Below are 20,185 nucleotides of genomic sequence, written 5' to 3' on the forward strand. Positions count from 1 at the left end.
TTTTATTCAAGGCTTCCTCTCTTGAGCATGTATACACAGTAGCATACTTAGGCACACTCACACACACACAGATACGTATATATGTAAACAAAGGGCAAATAATCAGCCAAGTAATCAAGATTTAATGTAAGAAGGGTTAAATGAACATTTGGATACAAAACACAATAAAAAATTCATAGCTTACCATGTTTCTTCAATTTAAAACACCAGACTTAATTTGTAGCTTGGTTGAAGTAAAAGATACTACTTTTGTCTACTCTTTCATTTGTTCTTGAATGCATCACAAACTTTTTCCCTTATTTTCTTAATGAGCAAATTAATTCATGCTTGTTTAAAAATACGGAAGTTGGTAAATACTGTATTAGTTAATTTTCATGCTGTTGATAAAGTCATACCCCAGACTGGGCAATTTACAAAAGAAAGAGGTTTAATGGACTTATAGTTACATATCTCTGGAGAGGCCTCACAATCATGGTGGAAGGTGAAAGCCATGTCTCACATGGTGGCAAACAAGAAAAGAGAGCTTATGCAGGGAAACTCCCATTTTTAAAACCATTAGCTCTTGTGAGACTTATTCACTATCACAAGAACAGCATGGGAAAGACTTGCCCCCGTGGTTCAGTTACCTCCCACTGGTCCCTCCCACAGCTCATGAGAATTCAAGATGAGATTTGGGTGGAGACACAGCCAAACCATATCATTCCACCCCTCCCAAATCTTATGTCCTCACATTTCAAAACCAGTCATACTTTCCCAGCAGTCCCCCTAAGTCTTAACTCATTTAAGCATTAACTCAAAAGCCCACAGTCCAAAGTCTCATCCAAGACAAGGCAAGTCAAGTCCCTTCTGCCTATTAGCCTATAAAATCAAAAGCAAGTTAGTTACTTCCTAAATACAGTGGGGATACAGGCTTGGATAAGTACAGCCATTCCAAATGGGATAAATTGGCCAAAACAAAGGGGCTACAGGCCCCATGAAAGTCTGAAATCCAGTGGGGCAGTCAAATCTTAAAGCTTCAAAATGATCTCCTTTGACTCCATGTCTCACATCCAGGTCACACTGATGGTGGGCTCCCACAGCCTTGGGTAGCTCCACCCTTATTGTTTTACAGGGTATAGCCCCCCTCTCCCCCTGCCAGCTGCTTTCACTGGCTGGCATTGAGTGTCTGTGGCTTTTCCAGGTACATGGTACAAGCTGTTGGTGGATCTACCATTCTGGGGTCTGTAAGACAGTGGCCCTCTTCTAATAGCTCCACTTGGTGGTGCCCCAGTAGGGACTCTGTGTGGGGGCTCCAACCCCACATTTCTCTTCTGCACTGCCCTAGCAGAGGTTTCCATGAGAACCTCATTCCTGCAGCAAACTTCTGCCTGGGCATCCAGGTGTTTTTATATACCCTCTGAAATCCAGGCAGAGGTTCCTAAACCTCAGTTCCTGACTATGTGCATCCGCAGGCCCAACACCATGCGGAAGCTGCCAAGGCTTAGGGCTTCCACCCTCTGAAGCAACAGCTGAGCTGTACTTAGCCCCTTTTTGTCATGGCTGGAGTGCCTGGGATGGAGAGCACAGCAGAGGGACTCTGGCCCCTGCCCACAGAACCGTTTTTTCCTCCTCAACCTCCTGGTCTGTGATGGGAGGGGCTGCCACAAAGTCTCTGACATGCTCTGGAGACATTTTCCCCATTGTGTTGGTGATTAACATTCAATTCCTGGTGACTTATGCAAATTTCTGCAGCTGGCTTGAATTTCTTCTCAGAAAATGGGATTTTCTTTTCCATCACATTGTCAAGCTACAAATTTTCCAAACTTTTATGCTCTGCTCTCCTTATAAAACTGAGTGCCTTTAGCAGCACCCAAGTCATCTCTTGAAAGCTTTGCTGCTTAGAAAGTTCTTCTGCCAGATACCCTAAGTCATCTCTCTCAAGTTCAAAGTTCCACAAATCTCTAGTGCAGGGACAAAATGCTGCCAGTCTCTGCTAAAACATAAGAGTCACCTTTGCTCCAGTTCACAACAAGCTGTGAGACCACCTCAACCTGGATTTCATTGTCCATATTACTATCAGCATTTTGGGCAAAGCCATTCAAGTCTCTAGGAAGTTCCAAACTTTCCCACATTTTCCTTCTTCTTCTGAGCCCTCCAAACTGTTCCATCCTCTGCCTATTACCCAATTCCAAAGTCACTTCTACATTTTCAGGTATCTTTTCAGCAGCACTCCACTTCTGATGCCAATTTACTGTATTAGTCCATTTTCATACTGCTAATAAAGACTTACTCGAGACTGGGCAATTTACAAAAGAAAGAGGTTTAATGGACTTACAGTTCCACATAGCTGGGGAGGCCTCACAATCGTGGTGGAAGGTGGGAGGTATGACTCACATGGTGGCAGACAAGAGAAGAGCTCTTGTGCAGGGAAACTCCTGTTTTTAAAACCATTGAATCTTGTAAGACCTATTCCCTATCACGAGAACAGCACAGGAGAGGTTTGGGAACACAGCCAAACCATATCATTTCCCTAGCAAGGAAAAAGTATTATCCTCAATCCCATGTATGTAGTGTCATTTTTTAATACAGTCATGTACCACATAACATTTCAGTCAGTGATGAAACACCTGTATAATGGTGGTTCCATAAATTATAATACTGTACTTCTACTGTACTTTTTCTATGTTTAGATACACAAATACTTACCATTGTGTTACAACTACCTTCAGTATTCAGTACAATTAACATACTGTACAGGTTTGTAGCCTGGGAGCAGTAAGTTATTCCATATAGCCTGGGTGGGTATATATTTGTAGCCTAGGTATGGTGTAGTTGGCTGTGCCATCCAGGTTTTTGTAAATACAATTTATGATGTTTGCATGATGATAACATTGCCTAATGATGCATTTCTCAGAACATAACCTCTTTGTTAAGTGGAACATGACTGTAGTTGATTGAATTCTATATAATTTAAACCCTTTTCACTTAATATAGCAATAGACCCATTCCCTTGGGTTGCTAAAACAGTGATTGTAAACATCTTTTTTTTTTCTGCTTTGTCACCCAGGCTGGAATGCGGTGGTGCAAGCATGGCTCACTGCAGCCTCAACCTCCTGGGCTCAAGAGATCCTCCTTCCTCAGCTTCCCAAGTAGCTGGGACCATTGGCATGTGTCATCATGCCTGGCTGCCTTTTGGGGGTAGAGATGGGATCGCATGCTCTTCAGGCTGGTCTCGAACTCCTTGGCTCAAGCAGTCCTCCCGCCTGTCCTCCAAAGTGCTGGGAATACTGGTGTGAGCCACCATGCCCAGCCTAAACATCTTTTTTAATGACTACGTAAATATATACTGTATGGATATGCCATCGCTTATATGACCAACTGTTCTCCTAATATTAGACAGTCAGATTATTTCCGATGTCTCATTCTCATAAGCAGTGCTCTGATGTATGCCTAATTATCCACATTATTTCCTTAAGCTAGCTTTCTAGAGTTGGAAGTATTTAGATGCAAGGATATAAACTATTTTTTTTTTTTAGACAGTGTCTAGGCTGGAGTACAGTGGCAGGATCTCAGCTAACTGCAGCCTTGACCTCCTGGGTTCAATGATCCTCCCACCTCAGCCATCTGAGTAGCTGGGACTACAGGCTCATGCCACCACACCCAGTTAGATATAAACATTTTATAGCTTTGATCCATAGCACAGCATGACAGTTTTATACCAATAACCCTTGTAGTACAGTTGGCCGTATGTACTTGGACTGCAAGAATAGTAAAACTAGAATTTCCTCCTTGTAGCCAACAGCTATAACTCCCCTCCCAGTGGTAGTCCAAGCAGCAATTTTCTCTATATTCTGTTATAAATATAGTAGTAGCCTTTTATGCATACTTTTTTCTCTTTGTAAATTGTTTTATTTTTATTTTCGACTTGAGTCATTTCTCAGGGATTTAAATGCTGGGTTTTTTTTTCTTTTTTCTTTTACTTAAATGTTTTTCCACTCTGATTTAACTCTGCTTTAAACCACTCAGGACTGGTGTTGATACCTAAGCAAATCATAAAACCTCTGGCACAGTTTTAGGAGACCAAAAGCATGAATTAATCTCTTAACAAAGTATATAGTGTCCAACGTAGTCATTATAAGACTTTTCTGCTTCAAGAGAGTGAAGAGATGAAGAATTAAACTTAAATGATATATAGTGTTCACACAGTCAGAGAAGAATCCATTTTCTGGGTTGTCATTCTTTGAAAAGAGGTTAAAATTCGCTTTATACACATAGCCTGTATGTGAAGATGATCAGTTAATGCTTTGTGGCTTGGTATTACACTTCAGACTTCTCCATGTTAAGATTTAGTTCATCCACAAGATTTTGCCACCAGCATCCCAGTGACTGGCAGCCATTGCTGTTGTGGCAGTCTTTTAAGTAGTTCAGTATTATAGTGTTTGAGTCACAGAATCACTGACAGTCAAAGAAATAAGAACCATTGAAGTTGGCTATCCAATATTGTATTCTAAGATTGTGGAGATTAGGGATGGGGTTAAAATAGAAAGAAAAACAAGTCTTCAAAAGTCTCCCAGGTAAAATATTTACATATTGTTTATTTTTTATTTTTAAAATGCTGTACTTCTGTACTTTTTCAATGTTTAGATACACAAATACTTACCATTGTGTTACAACTTGTTAAAAGTTTTAATTTGTTAAAAGTTTTTGTGAAGTATTTTGTTGCCCTGTGAAACGAAGAATCAGCAATGAGTGGTATATTTGTTCACTGTTTTACTGAACCCCTATAATATGCTGGACACAGCACAGAGCACTAGGAATACAAAGTCAAAAGATAATATGTGGCTCCTTGTCTCAGAGAGTAACCAACGGGTAGACAATATACACGTAACACACAATTATAGTATAGTTAGATAAGTCTCCTGAAGGAGTCTATGTACCAGGTACAGTGAAGTCACAAAGAGGAATATCTCCTTCAGTCAAGAGAAGGACTTCAGAAAAGAACAGCAGATAATAGTTTATAACTGCAAGCTAGTCCTTTATTGATGATATAAAGATAAATTTTTATAAGGTAGAAAAAGAAAAAAAAATTACTATTCCCAGTATCTGTAACCTCAAGGTAGAAGAATTCCTCCACTGACATACTTGAGGGCAAAAGACAAGAAGCATGTTTGTGCAAAAAGTTTCATGCTCATTATGAAAGGTATAAAATTTCCTTCTTCCATTATTCACTTTATTTTGTTTGTGTATGTGTTTTGTTTTGTTTTACATTTAGGTATCCTTTATGGAGCCATAGAGATAGGCCCGAGGGAACTCTTTTGCACATAGAGATGGGTCTGAGGAACTTAGGTACCCTTTAAAAAAAAAATAGTGGTGGGGTTTTGCTATGTTGTCCAGGCTGGTCCTTGAACTCCAGAGATCAAGCAATCTGCCTGCCTCAGCCTCCCAAAGTGCTAGAATTATAGGTGTGAGCCACCGCACCCAGCCTTAGGTACCCTTTTGATTTGGTTCCAGAGAGGGCTGTTTTAGTTAAGAAGGCCGTTAATGTTAGTGTTACTTCTTGGTAAATTGATCACTCCTTTCTTTGTTTCACTGAGCATCCAAATCATGCTGACAAAATTAGTCTTTATTCAAGGATAAAACCTATATTGGTTTTATCAGTTCCCCCTTTCTATCACCTTCCAGCATTTCATATTTCTTTGTTGCTGTTTCTGCTCCATGCCTGGGTATGCAGCTTCACAAGAATCACATTTAAACTATTTCCGGTTGTTTTCTTTTCAGAACAAATGTGACATTTTCTTCATCTCCTTGACTTTGAGCTGAAGAGGGCAAACTGTCAAAAATAATGAGGCCAAATGGATTTGAACACTGAATAGCAGTCTGAAACAGTGCTCAGAGACTTTGCCTTTATAGTCATTATTACAGAGGCAATGAGGGAAATTTCCTTGGTGGCCATGAAATGAAGAGAAACTGAATCAGCTCTTAGGGGATTAGGAAAAGTCCCAGGCATAGGTAGCACTCACTTGTTCAAGTATTCACATAGCATTGTGTTGAGTGCTAGATGCTGTGATCCAAAGAAAAATAAGTCACAGTCCTAACCTCTTTTGGAATACTGTTTAGAAGACAGACATGTAAACTGACTCCTAATGGTTCAAGGTTTCTATATAGGCACCATTATTCTTTCAGCAAATGTTTATTCCTCCTCTATTATGTTCCAGATTCTCTTCTGGGTGTACAATGCAGAATAAATGCCTCCTTTTCAAGGACTTATATTCCCATTAGGGATAATGCAAGTGGAGAATGGAAGCAGGCAGTACACAAACAGTAAATATATATCATATCAAGTGATAAGAGCTATAGAGAAAAATGTGGCTGATAAAAGCGATATGGATTGCTGCACTCCTCACCAATAAGGCGATATTTGAGCAGAGATCTAAAGAAGTAAGGAATAAAATCAGGTGGACATCTAAGGGGAAAGAATGCTTTATAATGATAGCTAATATTTATTGAGCATTTACTATACCAGGTACTCTTCTAAGCACTTTACATCACTTAATATATTAATTCTTATGAACTTCTATAAGGTAGGTAAAATTATTGTTCTTCTTTCATGTAACTTCCCAAGGTTTACAGCTTATCTCTGAAGATCTAGCTCAGGCACTGAGAAATGATTCCATCTATACTAGAGTACAATTAAACCTTGAATTCAGAGTAGAATCATTTGAACATATGATAGACTTTTTAAAAGACATCCTGGATGAATACTTTTAAACACACACTCTATCTCTAGCAAGACTACAAAATATTACTTGGACATCTATAAGGAATGTGCTTCCATAAATTTATTAGAATGGGCTTTCTATTACTGTTATTAGGTAAAAGTAGATGGTTCTTTAAGAAGGATACAGGTTAAGGAAGACTGTTGTCACAAATTTTTAGAATATCCATCTCTTAACTTCTTTGTATTATTAACTTGTAATGTCAATGAAGAAGACATTCACAAAGTCTAACCCAAATCTGAATTATCAAAAATTCTAAATTAAAAATTTTAATGTGGTTTTATCATGATATTTATATTCTAAAGGAAAAGCTCAGTGACCAAATATGAAAGCAGTTTGAATAAACTCTTAGAAGTCACTCATTACAAAAAGAAAAAGGAGACTTCAATTTTCAACTGTTTCATGAATTGATAAAGGACATTTTGATGTGCATATGTGTGTCTTATATGATATGCCAATAAAGTTTAATATACAGGACATTTCAGAGTGGTTTCTGCCCCATTGATGGACTTCTAAGATGCCTCATCAACTATACTATTAAATGCCGTAATTAAAGGTCTCTTTTCTGTTAGAAAGCTCTTAGTCAAAGTAGCAAGTCTACCTTGTGATAGGATACTGTGTTTTCTGTGACTATCTATAAATTAATTTCTTTTTTCAGGTACCCCAATTATGAATTTATTAGTGATAACTCTATTTCTTGGTCAGCTGGACTGCACAATCGATACACAGAAAATTCACTTCGTGGAGTGATCCTGGATATACATTTTCTCTCTCAGGCAGATTTCCTTGTGTGTACTTTTTCATCCCAGGTAAGGCAGACTTCCTTGTGTGTACTTTTTCAACCCAGGTAATACCATCTTAGTAGGGTATTTTAAAATAACCAGTACTTTTTGGTTGTATAGGAGTCAAAAAAAATATTTGTATGTCTGTGTGTTTTTAATGTTCATTATTGTGACTCAGGTGCAATTTTTCTGATACTCAGTAGTGATCCCTTTTGTGAAAGAATGAAAAGATCCCATAAAATAGCCATTCAAGTGCACTGAATATTTAGTTGTTTGCAAGCAGTGGTTGACTACATCTCCACTGAAGCCAGTTACTGGAGTTGTTTAAAATACCTGGCTTGTTCACAGCCTTTAACAGAAACAAGTAATTAAGCTTACTTAATACTTTCTAATTTTGCATTTAGTCAATATGTAACCAGAATCCATCCATTTCTACACATCAGTGCACTGATACTGAGAGGCTTAAATGCCCTAAATTTTGCCTCAGTTAATTGCTTTACAGAAAGGAGTGTGAATGTAATTCCAAGTTCTATTACATTTCTACCAAGTGAGAAACTGTATGTTCAATTCAAGCAATACAATATCACAATTATTCTTTGAATTTAATTGTTGCAGATGATTATATTTTATGGGTTTGGTGTATGTGTTTTTATGAGTGGTCCAATCAGCTTTATATGCCGTGTGGAATATCAGTATAACAATATTTATTGTGGATTTTGTTCTGTTCTCTTATTTATGCACATATTATTGGTTAGTTCATTCAATCAGCTGCTAAATGTGCTCAAAATTATACTAGATGCAGAGGAGATTTCAAAGGAGATTGAAGATACAGTTCTTGCCCTGGTCCAGAATCTTAATAAGCAAAATACACACATGAAATAACTAGAGAATAATTACCAGAACATATAAATTGGTATAAGATAAGTGTATGCTTAAATGCTGAGAAGCAGCAGAGAAAAGAAAATGTAAAAAAAAAAAAAAAAAGCCACATCATTTTCATGAGAGTATACTTCAGAGAGTAAAAGGAATGGATACTTTCTTATTATATGACAATATATGTTGTAATGACACGATTTTTGGAAAGATACCTATCCAGGCGAAGGTTACAAATTCCTTCAATATGGAATAAGAATACAGCTTACTACCTAAAGACAGCTGCACAGAACACATAGCAGCAATCTTAATCAGAAGGAAAAATTTCTTCATGTTCCCATGAAGGCATCCACTATTGATGTTTCTCCCTAATTTTAGTGCAGATGCTATCTTTAAGAAACTCTCAGGCCGGGCGCGGTGGCTCAAGCCTGTAATCCCAGCACTTTGGGAGACCAAGGCGGGTGGATCACGAGGTCAAGAGATCGAGACCATCCTGGTCAACACGGTGAAACCCTGTCTCTACTAATACAAAAAAAAAAATTAGCTGGGCATGGTGGCGTGTGCCTGTAATCCCAGCTACTCAGGAGGCTGAGGCAGGAGAATTGCCTGAACCCAGGAGGCAGAGGTTGCGGTGAGCCAAGATCACGCCATTGCACTCCAGCCTGGGAAACAAGAGCGAAACTCCGTCTCAAAAAAAAAAAAAAAGAAAAGAAACTCTCATTTCCATTCTTATTGGAAGAAAGGGGCAAGGTTTATAACTACTTGGTTCCTTCCAACTGTTTTTGAGAATCTGACTATGTACCTGCCTGATCAACAGATACATGTAACTGGTAACAACCTCCAAGTATTCTTGATGCTTATTGTTAGAATGAGTGAATGAAGAGTCACTTTCCCAAGTATGCCACCTTTTCTGTAGGCCTGGATTTTAGGCCTGCCTGAAGTCAACTCCTCTAGTCCAGGTTTCTCAACCAAGGCATTATTTTGGGCCAGATAATTCTTTGTTGTGAGGAGCCGTATTGTGCACTATAGGATATTTAGCAGCATCCCTGGCCAGTAAGACCCTCACTTCAAGTTATGACAAACAAAAATGTCTTCAGATATTGCCAGATGTCTCCTGTGGGGCAAAATTGCCCTGATTGAAAACCACTGTTCTAGTCATAAGATTCTAAAATTAAATAAATATATACATGTCTGAATGTTGACCAACCTCACATGTAGGTCAGCACTGAGACTTACAGGATTGTACTCATGTTTTGCTTTTCTTCTCCCAACCAACCTTAGTAATAGGCTCATTCTGGAATAGAAAGAAATTTTTCCTTTTTTACTCTTTTTTTTTTTTCCCTTTTTGAAGTTATACTTTAGAATTTTGGATCCTCATAACTCCTTTTGACCTAGAAATCAGGATCTCTGTCACTTCATGATGGTAGAATTCTGTCCAGGAGGAGAATATTGTTCTACTACTTTGTTTGGTTTTATGCATAATGTTGACCTCAGTGTGTTCAGACCTTGGGTCCAGAGAAACAATTCATATGAAGAAAGAATGGTGCTGAGAAGACTTTTTCTGCCCAAAGGAATAAGGCTCATACTTACATATCATATTGTTCCTAAAAGCTCTTGTCAGTCAAAGTTCACCCAAAATAATTACACTCATTTGAACCTAAGCAAAACTCAAGCAATATTTCATAACCCAAAATAGACTTGAATATCTCAAAATATTTTATGTTAGGGTTCACGATAAAAGTTTAACAATAAAAATACCTCACATTTATATAGTGAGTAGCAGTTTGCCTAATGTGATTACCTCCATTATCATGTACTTATTGGATGACTAACAGCTGTAGCATTTGAAATTGTAGAATAATTTCACATTCAGTGATAACTCTTTGGGCTTACTTGTACCTCAGTATTTTTTTCAAATGTTTTAGTAAAGAAGTATTTAGTAAAGTTTAATGTTTTTGCAGTGTGAGTGAAATTGATTGCAGATTATATAGCTTCTCTTACCATAAACCAAAATTGCAATTGTTTAAAAATGCCTAGAAATATGTTGTCATCATTGCCAATAGAGCATGAGAAAAAGTCACTGATGGGATAAAATGCCAAGCCATTGACCACAGATCACAGAACAAGAAAGAGGCAACCTGTGCTGTGGAGTCAGGCTATCTATATTTGAGTCCAACTTTGACCAATTAGTGGCTGTGTGGCCTTGAAAAACTTAGCCTCTCTCTTAACTGGTTTATTTTTCTACATGTGAAAAAATAATAGTACCTATAGTATAGAGTTTTCGTGAGGATTAAGGAGTTATAAAAATAAAGCACTATGAATAGTACCTAGCAATGTAGCATTAAACACATTCGCTGCTATTATTATATATATGGATAGGTAAAGGAATGTCTCTGCCTGTTAGAGAGACTCTATAGTATTTATTTTGCAGCTCTTTTTCATATGACTCATTTCAGACTGTATGCTCTCACATTTATGAAACAAGCTATTCAAGGACTTCATTAGCTCTGCTTAGGTTTATAAATAAGACAAACAGTTAACATTCAGCATGTACATTTCTCTGGGCCAGTGTACCACCTCAACTTCATTTTGTTTAGCTTATTGTAAGAATATTGCCATATGATGTGATTTTTCAGAAACAAAGTTCTTCATTCCCAAAAGGTGAGTGAAGTCCTAGTATTTCTATGGCAAATGCAAGTAAATGTGTGTGTGTTGACTTTAGGGAAATTAATCTTCAGACTTTCCTATATATGTCATAGGCATTCTAGAAAATAGAGGAAGAATAAAGCCATACATCCAGAAGAGTGACAAAAGATAAACATTGAGAATAAGTTCAGCCCAGAATAAAAACATGGAAAACCAACTCTCAACATTCTTTGATGATAATCTCATGTGCCAACAGATGTTAGGAAGTGATACAAGTTTAATATCTCCTTCATAATTCTTTGACAGTCTTTAAGTTTTACTCATGTAAGCTTTCTGTCTCCTATACACCATCCTTTGAGTAATGTTATACCATATAACAATAGTGAGAAAGAGTTGACCTGTTGACCATGATCTATTGTAGACAGTACTGCAGGAGTGAAATGCCGTGCTAGAAGGAGAAATGCAAGGCTGGACGTTTGAAAAACTGCAGGCAAAAATGTCATGGCACCTTAATCAGGATTTCTTATAAGGTTTAGACCCATCTTCCTCAGTCTCAGGGCTTCTAATCTTTCTTGGTTTTGTATCCATAAGTGAGGTCTGGGAATTCTCTCTTCTTAAAAGATAAGTTTTTAAAAGCCAACACGGTGGCTCTGCTCTCTAATTTTGTTACTATTATTGCTCTTAGCTTTCTGAATTCCTTCATCAGATCTGTTTCTCAAAGCCAAGATTGTCCTAAAAGCCTCATAAATTGAATAGCACAGTCCTCAAGATTTAACATGAAAATTGGAGGCAATATTTAGCATTTTTTCAGTTGCATCAAGTGAATTTTGAAAACTATGCAATCACATTCTAAAACATTCTACCAAATACATTAATCCTATTCTGGGTTACTGGAAATGGCCTCTGCACAAAGCATCTCCTTTGTCACTTATTTTCTTATTTGAATCTTAAATCTGAAGCAAAGAATTTATAGTTGGAGAATAACAGCAGTTGACAGCCAAGTTGTAGATGGGCACAATATCAGCAGGATTTTCTGAAAATACTGTTTATCGAGTTCTGGGATCAATTTTTATTTTTCTGAAATCTGACTTATGAAAATGGTTGTAGCTGCTCACTTTAAAGACTTTAACATTGTTAAAGACATTGTTTAAAGAGCAGTCAATGTTACTCAGTAGTTTCAGCCACTGGTTTATGTTTTCTACATGTGAAAAATTAATAGTACCTATAGTATAGAGTTTTTGTGAGGATTAAGTAGTCATAAGTCACCGTAGTACAAAATCACTTTTTTCCCCTATGGCACCTCCCTTTATGGCAGTTATTACAATACGCTCATGAGCCTCTCTGTGGTCTAATTCCAAATCCACACACAACTCTACTGCCCTCATGACACTTTGAATCAGAATTTGGAAGCCCAGAGGGCAAAACCGAAAACTGTGCTAACTATTCCAGACAGATGGCTCTGGATAGGAATTTCCATTGAGATTTGGCTCATGAAACAACAGTGGATACCTGTTGAGGGTACTGTGGAGAAAGCACAGGGTGAAAGCCCAAGGTGTGAACTCTGTGACTACTTCCCAGTGCAGAAGACAAGAAAAGTATTTGCATCCACAGGGCCTCTATCTAGCTTACAATGTTGAGCGCTATACAATGCAGCTGTTTATCACATTAATCCTTCTGGCATTTCTCACAACAAAGAAAAGACCTTGGTCTTATTCTCCTTATTGCATAGGAAAACAAAGCACTTTATAGGAAAAGTGCACAGATTTCTCAGCCACTTCCAGCTTCTCACACTAGGAGATCCTCCTGCCCTTTCTATCTATTTTGACAAAAATTAGATCCTATCTACCTTGAGAAAGCTTGGGAGGCTTATGTAAACTCAGGCTACTTCTCAGGGATGAAATTCAGACCAATGGATTCCTCCCCCTTTTTAATTTTTTTTTTAATATAGTCATACCTGGTTTATCCTTTGGCATGATTTTTGCTGTTACCCATTACTGTGCACTTTATGATGTACTAAAAATGATACAGTGCCATATAAATGCAGAATAAAGTGAAACATACTATATGTAGCCAGCGACTGCTTTGCAAACCATGGGCTGCTCTCAGTCATGCCACCTATCAAGCATCAAACCTGAGTATGGACATCAGCTGCAGGCTTCATTTACCTGTCATGTGATTTGAACTTGTAAACCACATGGTAGGTAAGGAAAGGAGAGTAGAAACATAGAGTGACTAAATGCAAACATTAACATTTACACTATAGTCATCTTTTTAACCTTTTGAAGCAAATTGCCCCATGGTTGATACAGACAGTTTTTAAATTACTTCCTCAGAATGTTATATATGGATCTTAAGGGTTTAATATCACCCATTGACTTACATCTCCATTACTGGGCTGGAGCAATATTCATTCTTTTCTTTTCTTTTCTTTTCTTTTTTTTTTTTTTTTGAGATGAAGTCTCACTCTTGCCCAGGCTGGATTGGCTCACTGCAACCTCTGCCTCCCAGGTTCAGGCAATTCTCCTGCCTCAGCCTCCTGAGTAGCTGGGATTACAGGCGTGTGCCACCATGCCCAGCTAATTTTTGTATTTTTAGTAGAGATGAGGTTTCACCATGTTGGTCAGGCTGGTTTCAAACTCCTGACCTTGTGATCCACCCACGTCGGCCTCCCAAAGTGCTGGGATTACAGGTGTGAACCACCGCGCTCAGCCATATTCATTCAGCAGATACTTACTGAGCACCAACTATATGGCAGGCACTATTCTAGGTGTTTATCCTAAGGGAATATATACTCAAGAGTCTGAACGAGTTCTATTTGTGGCTCTGCCATTAACTAGTTCCTTTTTGTTTTTTTTATTTTATTATTTTTTTTTAATTATTCTTTCTGCGGCTTAGCTTCTTCATCTTTAAAAAAATAATAGTACTTCACAGATTTGTCCTAATAGTTAAATGAGATGAGGTGAGGGAAGAGTACACTTCCCTAGGATATAATCAGTGCTCATTAAGCTCAGCTGCTATCCTTAACAGTCATTCTTATGAGAAAAATAAAGGGCCACACCTGTGTGGCACTGATACGCTTACAGAGGCCTAGAGTTACATTTGTCCTTTTTATATTGGCCCTCCTCAGTGTCTGAAATCTCTACTATTATTATAATAGTTATTTCTTTGGTTTAGGAAAACAGTTGTGTTATCCACCAAGGCTAACTAACACAAGAACAACTCTTGATACCAAAATATACACTAATTATTAGGATTATCCCCAGAAGAAACAGATCCCTAAGGGTGTGGGACAAGTGTGATATTGTTTTTACAAGAGTAAGACATTTAAGCATGAAAAGGAGGAAATACATAACGGTTCATTGTCACTGTAGAGATTGTGGTCAGCCTGAGAGTAATAGAAGGTCTTGGATTCCTGACTAGGGAAGAGTGAAGAGTGTGTGAAGACACCTAGAAAAGACTCTCAGGTTTACCCAAGGCTATCTTTGGCCTTATGCTATATCTTTCTGGTGTTAAAATATAAACATGGAAAATAAGATTTACAAGAGAAAATATGTATAGTGTTTACAAGCATATGCAAACTGCCTGGGTTCCAGCCTGAATCTGCCACTTATTAGTATAACCTTGAGCAATGCTTTAACTTCCCTTTGACATCTGTAAAATGAACATAATGATAGATTTTATGGGGATGCTGAAAGTAATCTAATTACATTAGAAAATACCTAAAAACAATGTCTGACAGTTAGCAAAAGCCCAGTTAATATTATTAGCCTCTATCATTATTACTGTAGTTTGCTATTATTGCAGCTGCTTTAATTATTTAGTTTCTCATTTTCCTGAGTCCCACTTAATTTTGCTTGCCTTGTATGAGCCTTTGGCTGAATTTGAAGTTCAAAAGTTCCAGATCTTTTTGATCTCTATTTTATTATAGTCTCAGTAGTCTACCAATGATCTCAATTGTAAAATGACATTGCCAATATAACCTTTGTTGGTGAATTAATACATTTGAAAGCAAAGTTTTTATTATTTTAGTTCTATGTCTAGTTGAAATTCTGTCACTAAAATTTGCTCAAATCACTTAATCGCCTTGTGTTTTAGTTGCCTAACTGCAAAATTAAAAATACCGTCTAAATGTAGTTTCATTTGCAAATTATAGCACTTGAGAATTGCCCCTCAAGTTTCTGAAATTCAGATGCTCTAAGTTGAGAAGATGATTAACCTAATCAGATTTCATTTGATAAAAAGTTAAGAATAGGCATCTCCATTTGTATTAGTCTGTTCCTGCATTGCTAAGAAGTACCTGAGACTGGGCAGTTTATAAAGAAAAGTGGTTTAACTGGTTTAACTGGCTCATGGTTCTGCAGGCTACACAGGAAGCATGATGCTGGGGAGGTCTCAGGCAACTTACAATCATGGTGGCCAAATGGGGAGCCAGCACTTCACATGGCTGGAGCAGGAGGAAGAGAACAGGGAGTTGCCACATACTTTTAAACAATTGGATCTCATAAGAACTCACTATTGTGACCACAGCATCACGGCGTGATGGTTTTAAACCATGAGAAATTGTCCCCATGATCCAGTCATCTCCCACCAGACCCCATCTCCAACATAAAAATTACAATTCAATATGAGATTCAGGTGGGTTACACAGATCCAAAGCGTGTCACCATTCAAGTTTTTAATCTTCATAAATGCCAAGATTTTAAAAGACTGCTGGGTAATCCTAAATTGCTCCACTGAGCAGATTAACAATTACTATGAGTAGCATCATTTTAAACAAATGCCAAAGTATTGGTGTAATGACAATAAAATGTTATTAAACGAGATGATCACAACTGGAGATTTAGGAAAATTTCATCTAATTTGAGTTCTCTATTCACAATGTATAAATTGCTTAAATTTTATCCCTTTATGGTGATAGTTTAGTTTAACTATATTTCCAAGCATTAACCTCAAGCATTGAAGCTCAGAGTGTGGAATTTCACCTGCTATTCAGTGGGCAGAGAAGGTATTCTTTGGACATCGGGATCTTTTAAGTAGCCTTAAAACTATAGTAATCTGGGTGATGCATTTCCTCAAAGGCTAGCCCAGCTTATGTCATCCAAGCATGCCATTCTCTATACAGCACACTTAAAACTTTTTAGAACAGAGATGGCAGATGTGTTTAGCTCACTTGCCAGTGCTTGTTGATTGTCAGTAATTACATGAGTCTCTCTTGAAAACAGTTCTGACACCAAGTTATAAATTAGCAGACAAGAATGTGTGATTGATTAACAGTGTATGAAGGAAAGGGGGACCATCAGCATTTGTGTTGTTTTTTTTTAATCCTAATCCTAAACCTCAGATTCTTTAAGGGCACAAACTATGTCTTACTCATTTTGGTATCACAGCTACCTAGCTTGGACCACTGTGTGTGTAGCTCTTAATAAATGTTTATTAAAATTAATTCATATTCTTAAATTATTTTGTACTATATAGAGATTTTAATTATAATACTCTTTCATGGTTTTTTTTTATTTAAAAAAAGGATCCAAACACAGATGAAAAATGACTTGTACCATATTCTGAGAGCACATGGACTGAAAGCTTGTGACTAGATTCCACTACTTTTCAACTTCTTACTCCTGGAGCCCATCCTGTTGGCCAAGGGCTTTTAGATTGCTGTGAAGGAGAGCTTTTACATACTAACAATTTTTTTTAATTCTTTCCCAAGGTCTGTCGAGTTGCTTATGAAATCATGCAAACACTGCATCCTGATGCCTCTGCAAACTTCCATTCTTTAGATGACATCTACTATTTTGGGGGCCAGAATGCCCACAACCAAATTGCCATTTATGCTCACCAACCTCGAACTGCAGATGAAATTCCCATGGAACCTGGTGATATCATTGGTGTGGCTGGAAATCACTGGGATGGCTATTCTAAAGGTGTCAACAGAAAACTGGGAAGGACGGGCCTATATCCCTCCTACAAAGTTCGAGAGAAGATAGAAACGGTCAAGTACCCCACATATCCTGAGGCTGAGAAATAAAGCTCAGATGGAAGAGATAGACAACCAAATTCAGTTCAAACCATTTGAGCCAAACTGTAGATGAAGAGGGCTCTGATCTAACAAAATGAGGTTAAATGAGTAGATATCCTCAGCACGAAGAGCAGCTGGGAACTGACAGAGGCTTCAGTTGGTGAAATTCCTTTTTAACAAGGGCTGCAATGCCCTCAAACCCATGCACAGTACAATAATGTACTCACATATAACATGCAAACAGGTTGTTTTCTACTTTGTCCCTTTCTTTCAATATGTCCCCATAAGACAAACACTGCCATATTGTGTATTTAAGTGACACAGACATTTTGTGTAAGACTTAAAACATGGTGCCTATATCTGAGAGACCTATGTGACCTATTGAGAAGACCTGAACAGCTCCCTACTCTGAGGAAGTTGATTCTTAGTTGGTGGTGGTATTGTGACCACTGAATTCACTCCAGTCAACAGATTCAGAATGAGAATGAACGTTTGTTTTTGGTTTTGTTTTTCCTTTATAAGGTTGTCTGGTTTTGTTTTTGGGTTTTTTTTTTTTTAAATAATTGCATCAGTTCATTGACCTCATCATTAATAAGTGAAGAATACGTCAGAAAATAAAGTATTCACTCTCCATTAGAAAATTTTGTAAAACAATGCCATGAACAAATTCTTTAGTACTCAATGTTTCTGGACATTCTCTTTGATAACAAAAAATAAATTTAAAAAAGGAATTTTGTAAAGTTTCTAGAATTTTGTATCATTCAATGATATGGTGATCAGCTTTATAGTAGAACTATGATAAAAAAAGGAGCTTTTTGGTTTTTCAGCTTTTTTACTTTGTTTTTTTCCTGTTTCTGATGTAGTAACTAATTCTTAACTCAAGAGACATTAGTCCATTTTAATACTGAAAACCAGTTTTCGTTGGTACACATTACAAAATTGCTAAGAACACTCTTTGGGAGCTTTCATTTTCTTATTTTGTACACTGTTTTAATTGAGTGAAATAATCATACTCCTTGCTCCCAGAGAAGCTGTCACCTCCATTTCTAAAACTATTTCAGGTTTGTTTGGTGGTCTTTCTTACTGTATTTATTATTGCCTTTTGTGAGTAGGGTCCTGTTTTATCCAGGAACCAGTTTCTGCCCTAGCCTATCATGTCCTGCTTTTGAGAGTACCAGGAGTCTTTGGGATTGGGAAGCTGGCTGTTTCTGAAGTATATGTCTCATAGTATGTAGAACTTGGTGACCAACGGAGAAGAGGGACCAGTGGGAGACTCCCAATGGATTGAGTCTTGGGATTATCTCTTCCAAATACTTCCATGTTAGATTCACTTCAGAAAATAAGACTTTGATGCTTTGTCTCTGAACATCACTTTTCTCCTCATAAAAACACTCCCTTATTGTATGTAGCCTGCCTCCTACAGATGCCTGGCAGGAGTTACTACATTCTAAAAGAAAAATTTGATCTATGTAGGAACCAGTATCAGAGCTGGTGTTAAGTATCAGGGATACTAGGCAGAAAAGCTGTTATTCCTGGCCTTCACATCTTCACCAAATGAAAATACTGTATATAAAATCTCACCACCAAACTGAACTGAATTCCTTTTCTCAAGTCAAGCCTCCCAAAGAAAAAAGAAATTAACAGCCTACAGTGTCAGCAAGCAATCTCCCATTTAGTTTTGGTTACAAGTAGAAGTCATTTGAAACAGTCTCCAACTGAGCAGAGGTAATTTTGAATATAAGTTATTTTGCAACTCGCATCTCATATGTCATTGGAACATCAGTAACTGTGGATCTGATTGTGTCCTTATAGAAGATCCAAAGGTAAATTTAGTCTCTGCATTCTAAGTTGACCTAGTTCTAGGCGTGAAAGGACCAAAGAACAGAAATATGAAGGAGCATTTCCCAAACGGAGTTGAAGACTTAAATTTTGAAATTTTATCTTTCAGTTCTAGAATTTCTACTTAATTCTTTATATTTCTACTAAGGTTTCTTATTCACCACAAGCATGTTTTCATTGAAGATAGTTATAACTGCTTTAAAATTCTTTTCTGGTAAATTTGACATCTGGATAATCTTAGAATTGGTCTCCATTGTTTATCTTCACAGAATGGTCAGATTTTGGGGGAAAGTCCCTCATATATTGAGTGATTGAGATTGTGTCCTAAACATTGTAAATGTTTGTGTGTGGATTCTGTTATATTGCTCTGAAAAGTGCTATGAGATGTGTATGTATATATATTGCTGTGTTAGCAAGCATTTAACTTTCTTGGACCCAAATTGTAAACTGTGTCTTGGGCAGCAGCTGAAAATCTCAATTCAGTTCTTTTATCTTTAGCTGGAGTCTATGCTGCACATAGTTCGGGGCTCAGCCAGAGAGATGGATAGAATTTATGTGCAGAATTCGTGGTGCTTTTTCTTTGGCTCCCTTTCTTCTGAGATTCCCCCACCTCACTTTCCAGCAACTGTGTTTGCTCTGATTCTTAGACCAGAAAGACTGCAGTTTTCTTTCAGCCCAAAAGCCATACAACGAGAAACTAACGTTGTGCCATTCCCTTCTTTAAAATTTCAACCTCTTTTCAGAATTTGCCTCTGTTTTTATTCAGTCTCCTACCCTCATGTTTTTTTGTATTTTGTGGAGAGTTTATAGTTGTTATCTGTTGGAATATTGGTTCAGTGGGTGTTTACTCTTCCATTAACTTAAAATGAAAAAACAGCAGGGGAGAGGAGAGGCTTAGTCTTGTGAAGGCCCTGTGTAGACTCTGACCTTAGTAGCTAAGTAGCCAGTAGCCTCAAGTAGGAAGATGAAGAAATAAGCAAACTGTTAAACCTGCACTTGTGAAGGGCTAATGAATACTGTTGACCACATCTTTCTGAATAGCCTTTCAGAGCCACTTTTTTTGTAAATCATCATGTACATGATGGTGATTCGTTCTATACATGTTGCCATGTTGAGAAGGTTGACATTTTCCTTACCACTATTGTAATTTCACTATTGTAAGACCCAGGTACTTAAAAACTCTCCTGCATGATTTTGAATTGAGTGGCCACTGCTAAATTAGGATTTGGGTCTTTTCCTTGTTGAAAGACCTATTTCTGGGAGACTTGCCT

At 37.5% G+C, this 20,185-nt stretch overlaps 1 protein-coding gene across 11 annotated transcripts in view; it reads left to right on the plus strand.

Moving 5' to 3' along the window:
- The window catches only part of FUT8 (fucosyltransferase 8), a 486,032-nt gene extending 468,226 nt beyond the window's left edge, over window positions 1-17,806 (plus strand). For 10 of the 11 annotated variants that reach the window (XM_064374947.1, XM_012438120.3, XM_064374948.1 and 7 more), the window contains 2 exons: window positions 7,414-7,564; window positions 16,767-17,806. In XM_064374947.1, coding sequence (XP_064231017.1) covers window positions 7,414-7,564; window positions 16,767-17,084 — 469 coding nt within the window. In that variant the 3' untranslated portion in view covers window positions 17,085-17,806. Of the gene's footprint in view, window positions 1-3,046; window positions 7,235-7,413; window positions 7,565-16,766 lie in introns of those variants that run through there. The other variant, XM_064374953.1, reaches the window with a different exon arrangement.
- Window positions 17,807-20,185: the final 2,379 nt, after the last annotated feature.

Source organism: Aotus nancymaae, unplaced genomic scaffold (assembly GCF_030222135.1).
Source record: "Aotus nancymaae isolate 86718 unplaced genomic scaffold, 86718_ANA_hifiasm-v0.15.2.pri h1tg000011l, whole genome shotgun sequence".
Lineage (NCBI taxonomy): Eukaryota > Metazoa > Chordata > Mammalia > Primates > Aotidae > Aotus > Aotus nancymaae.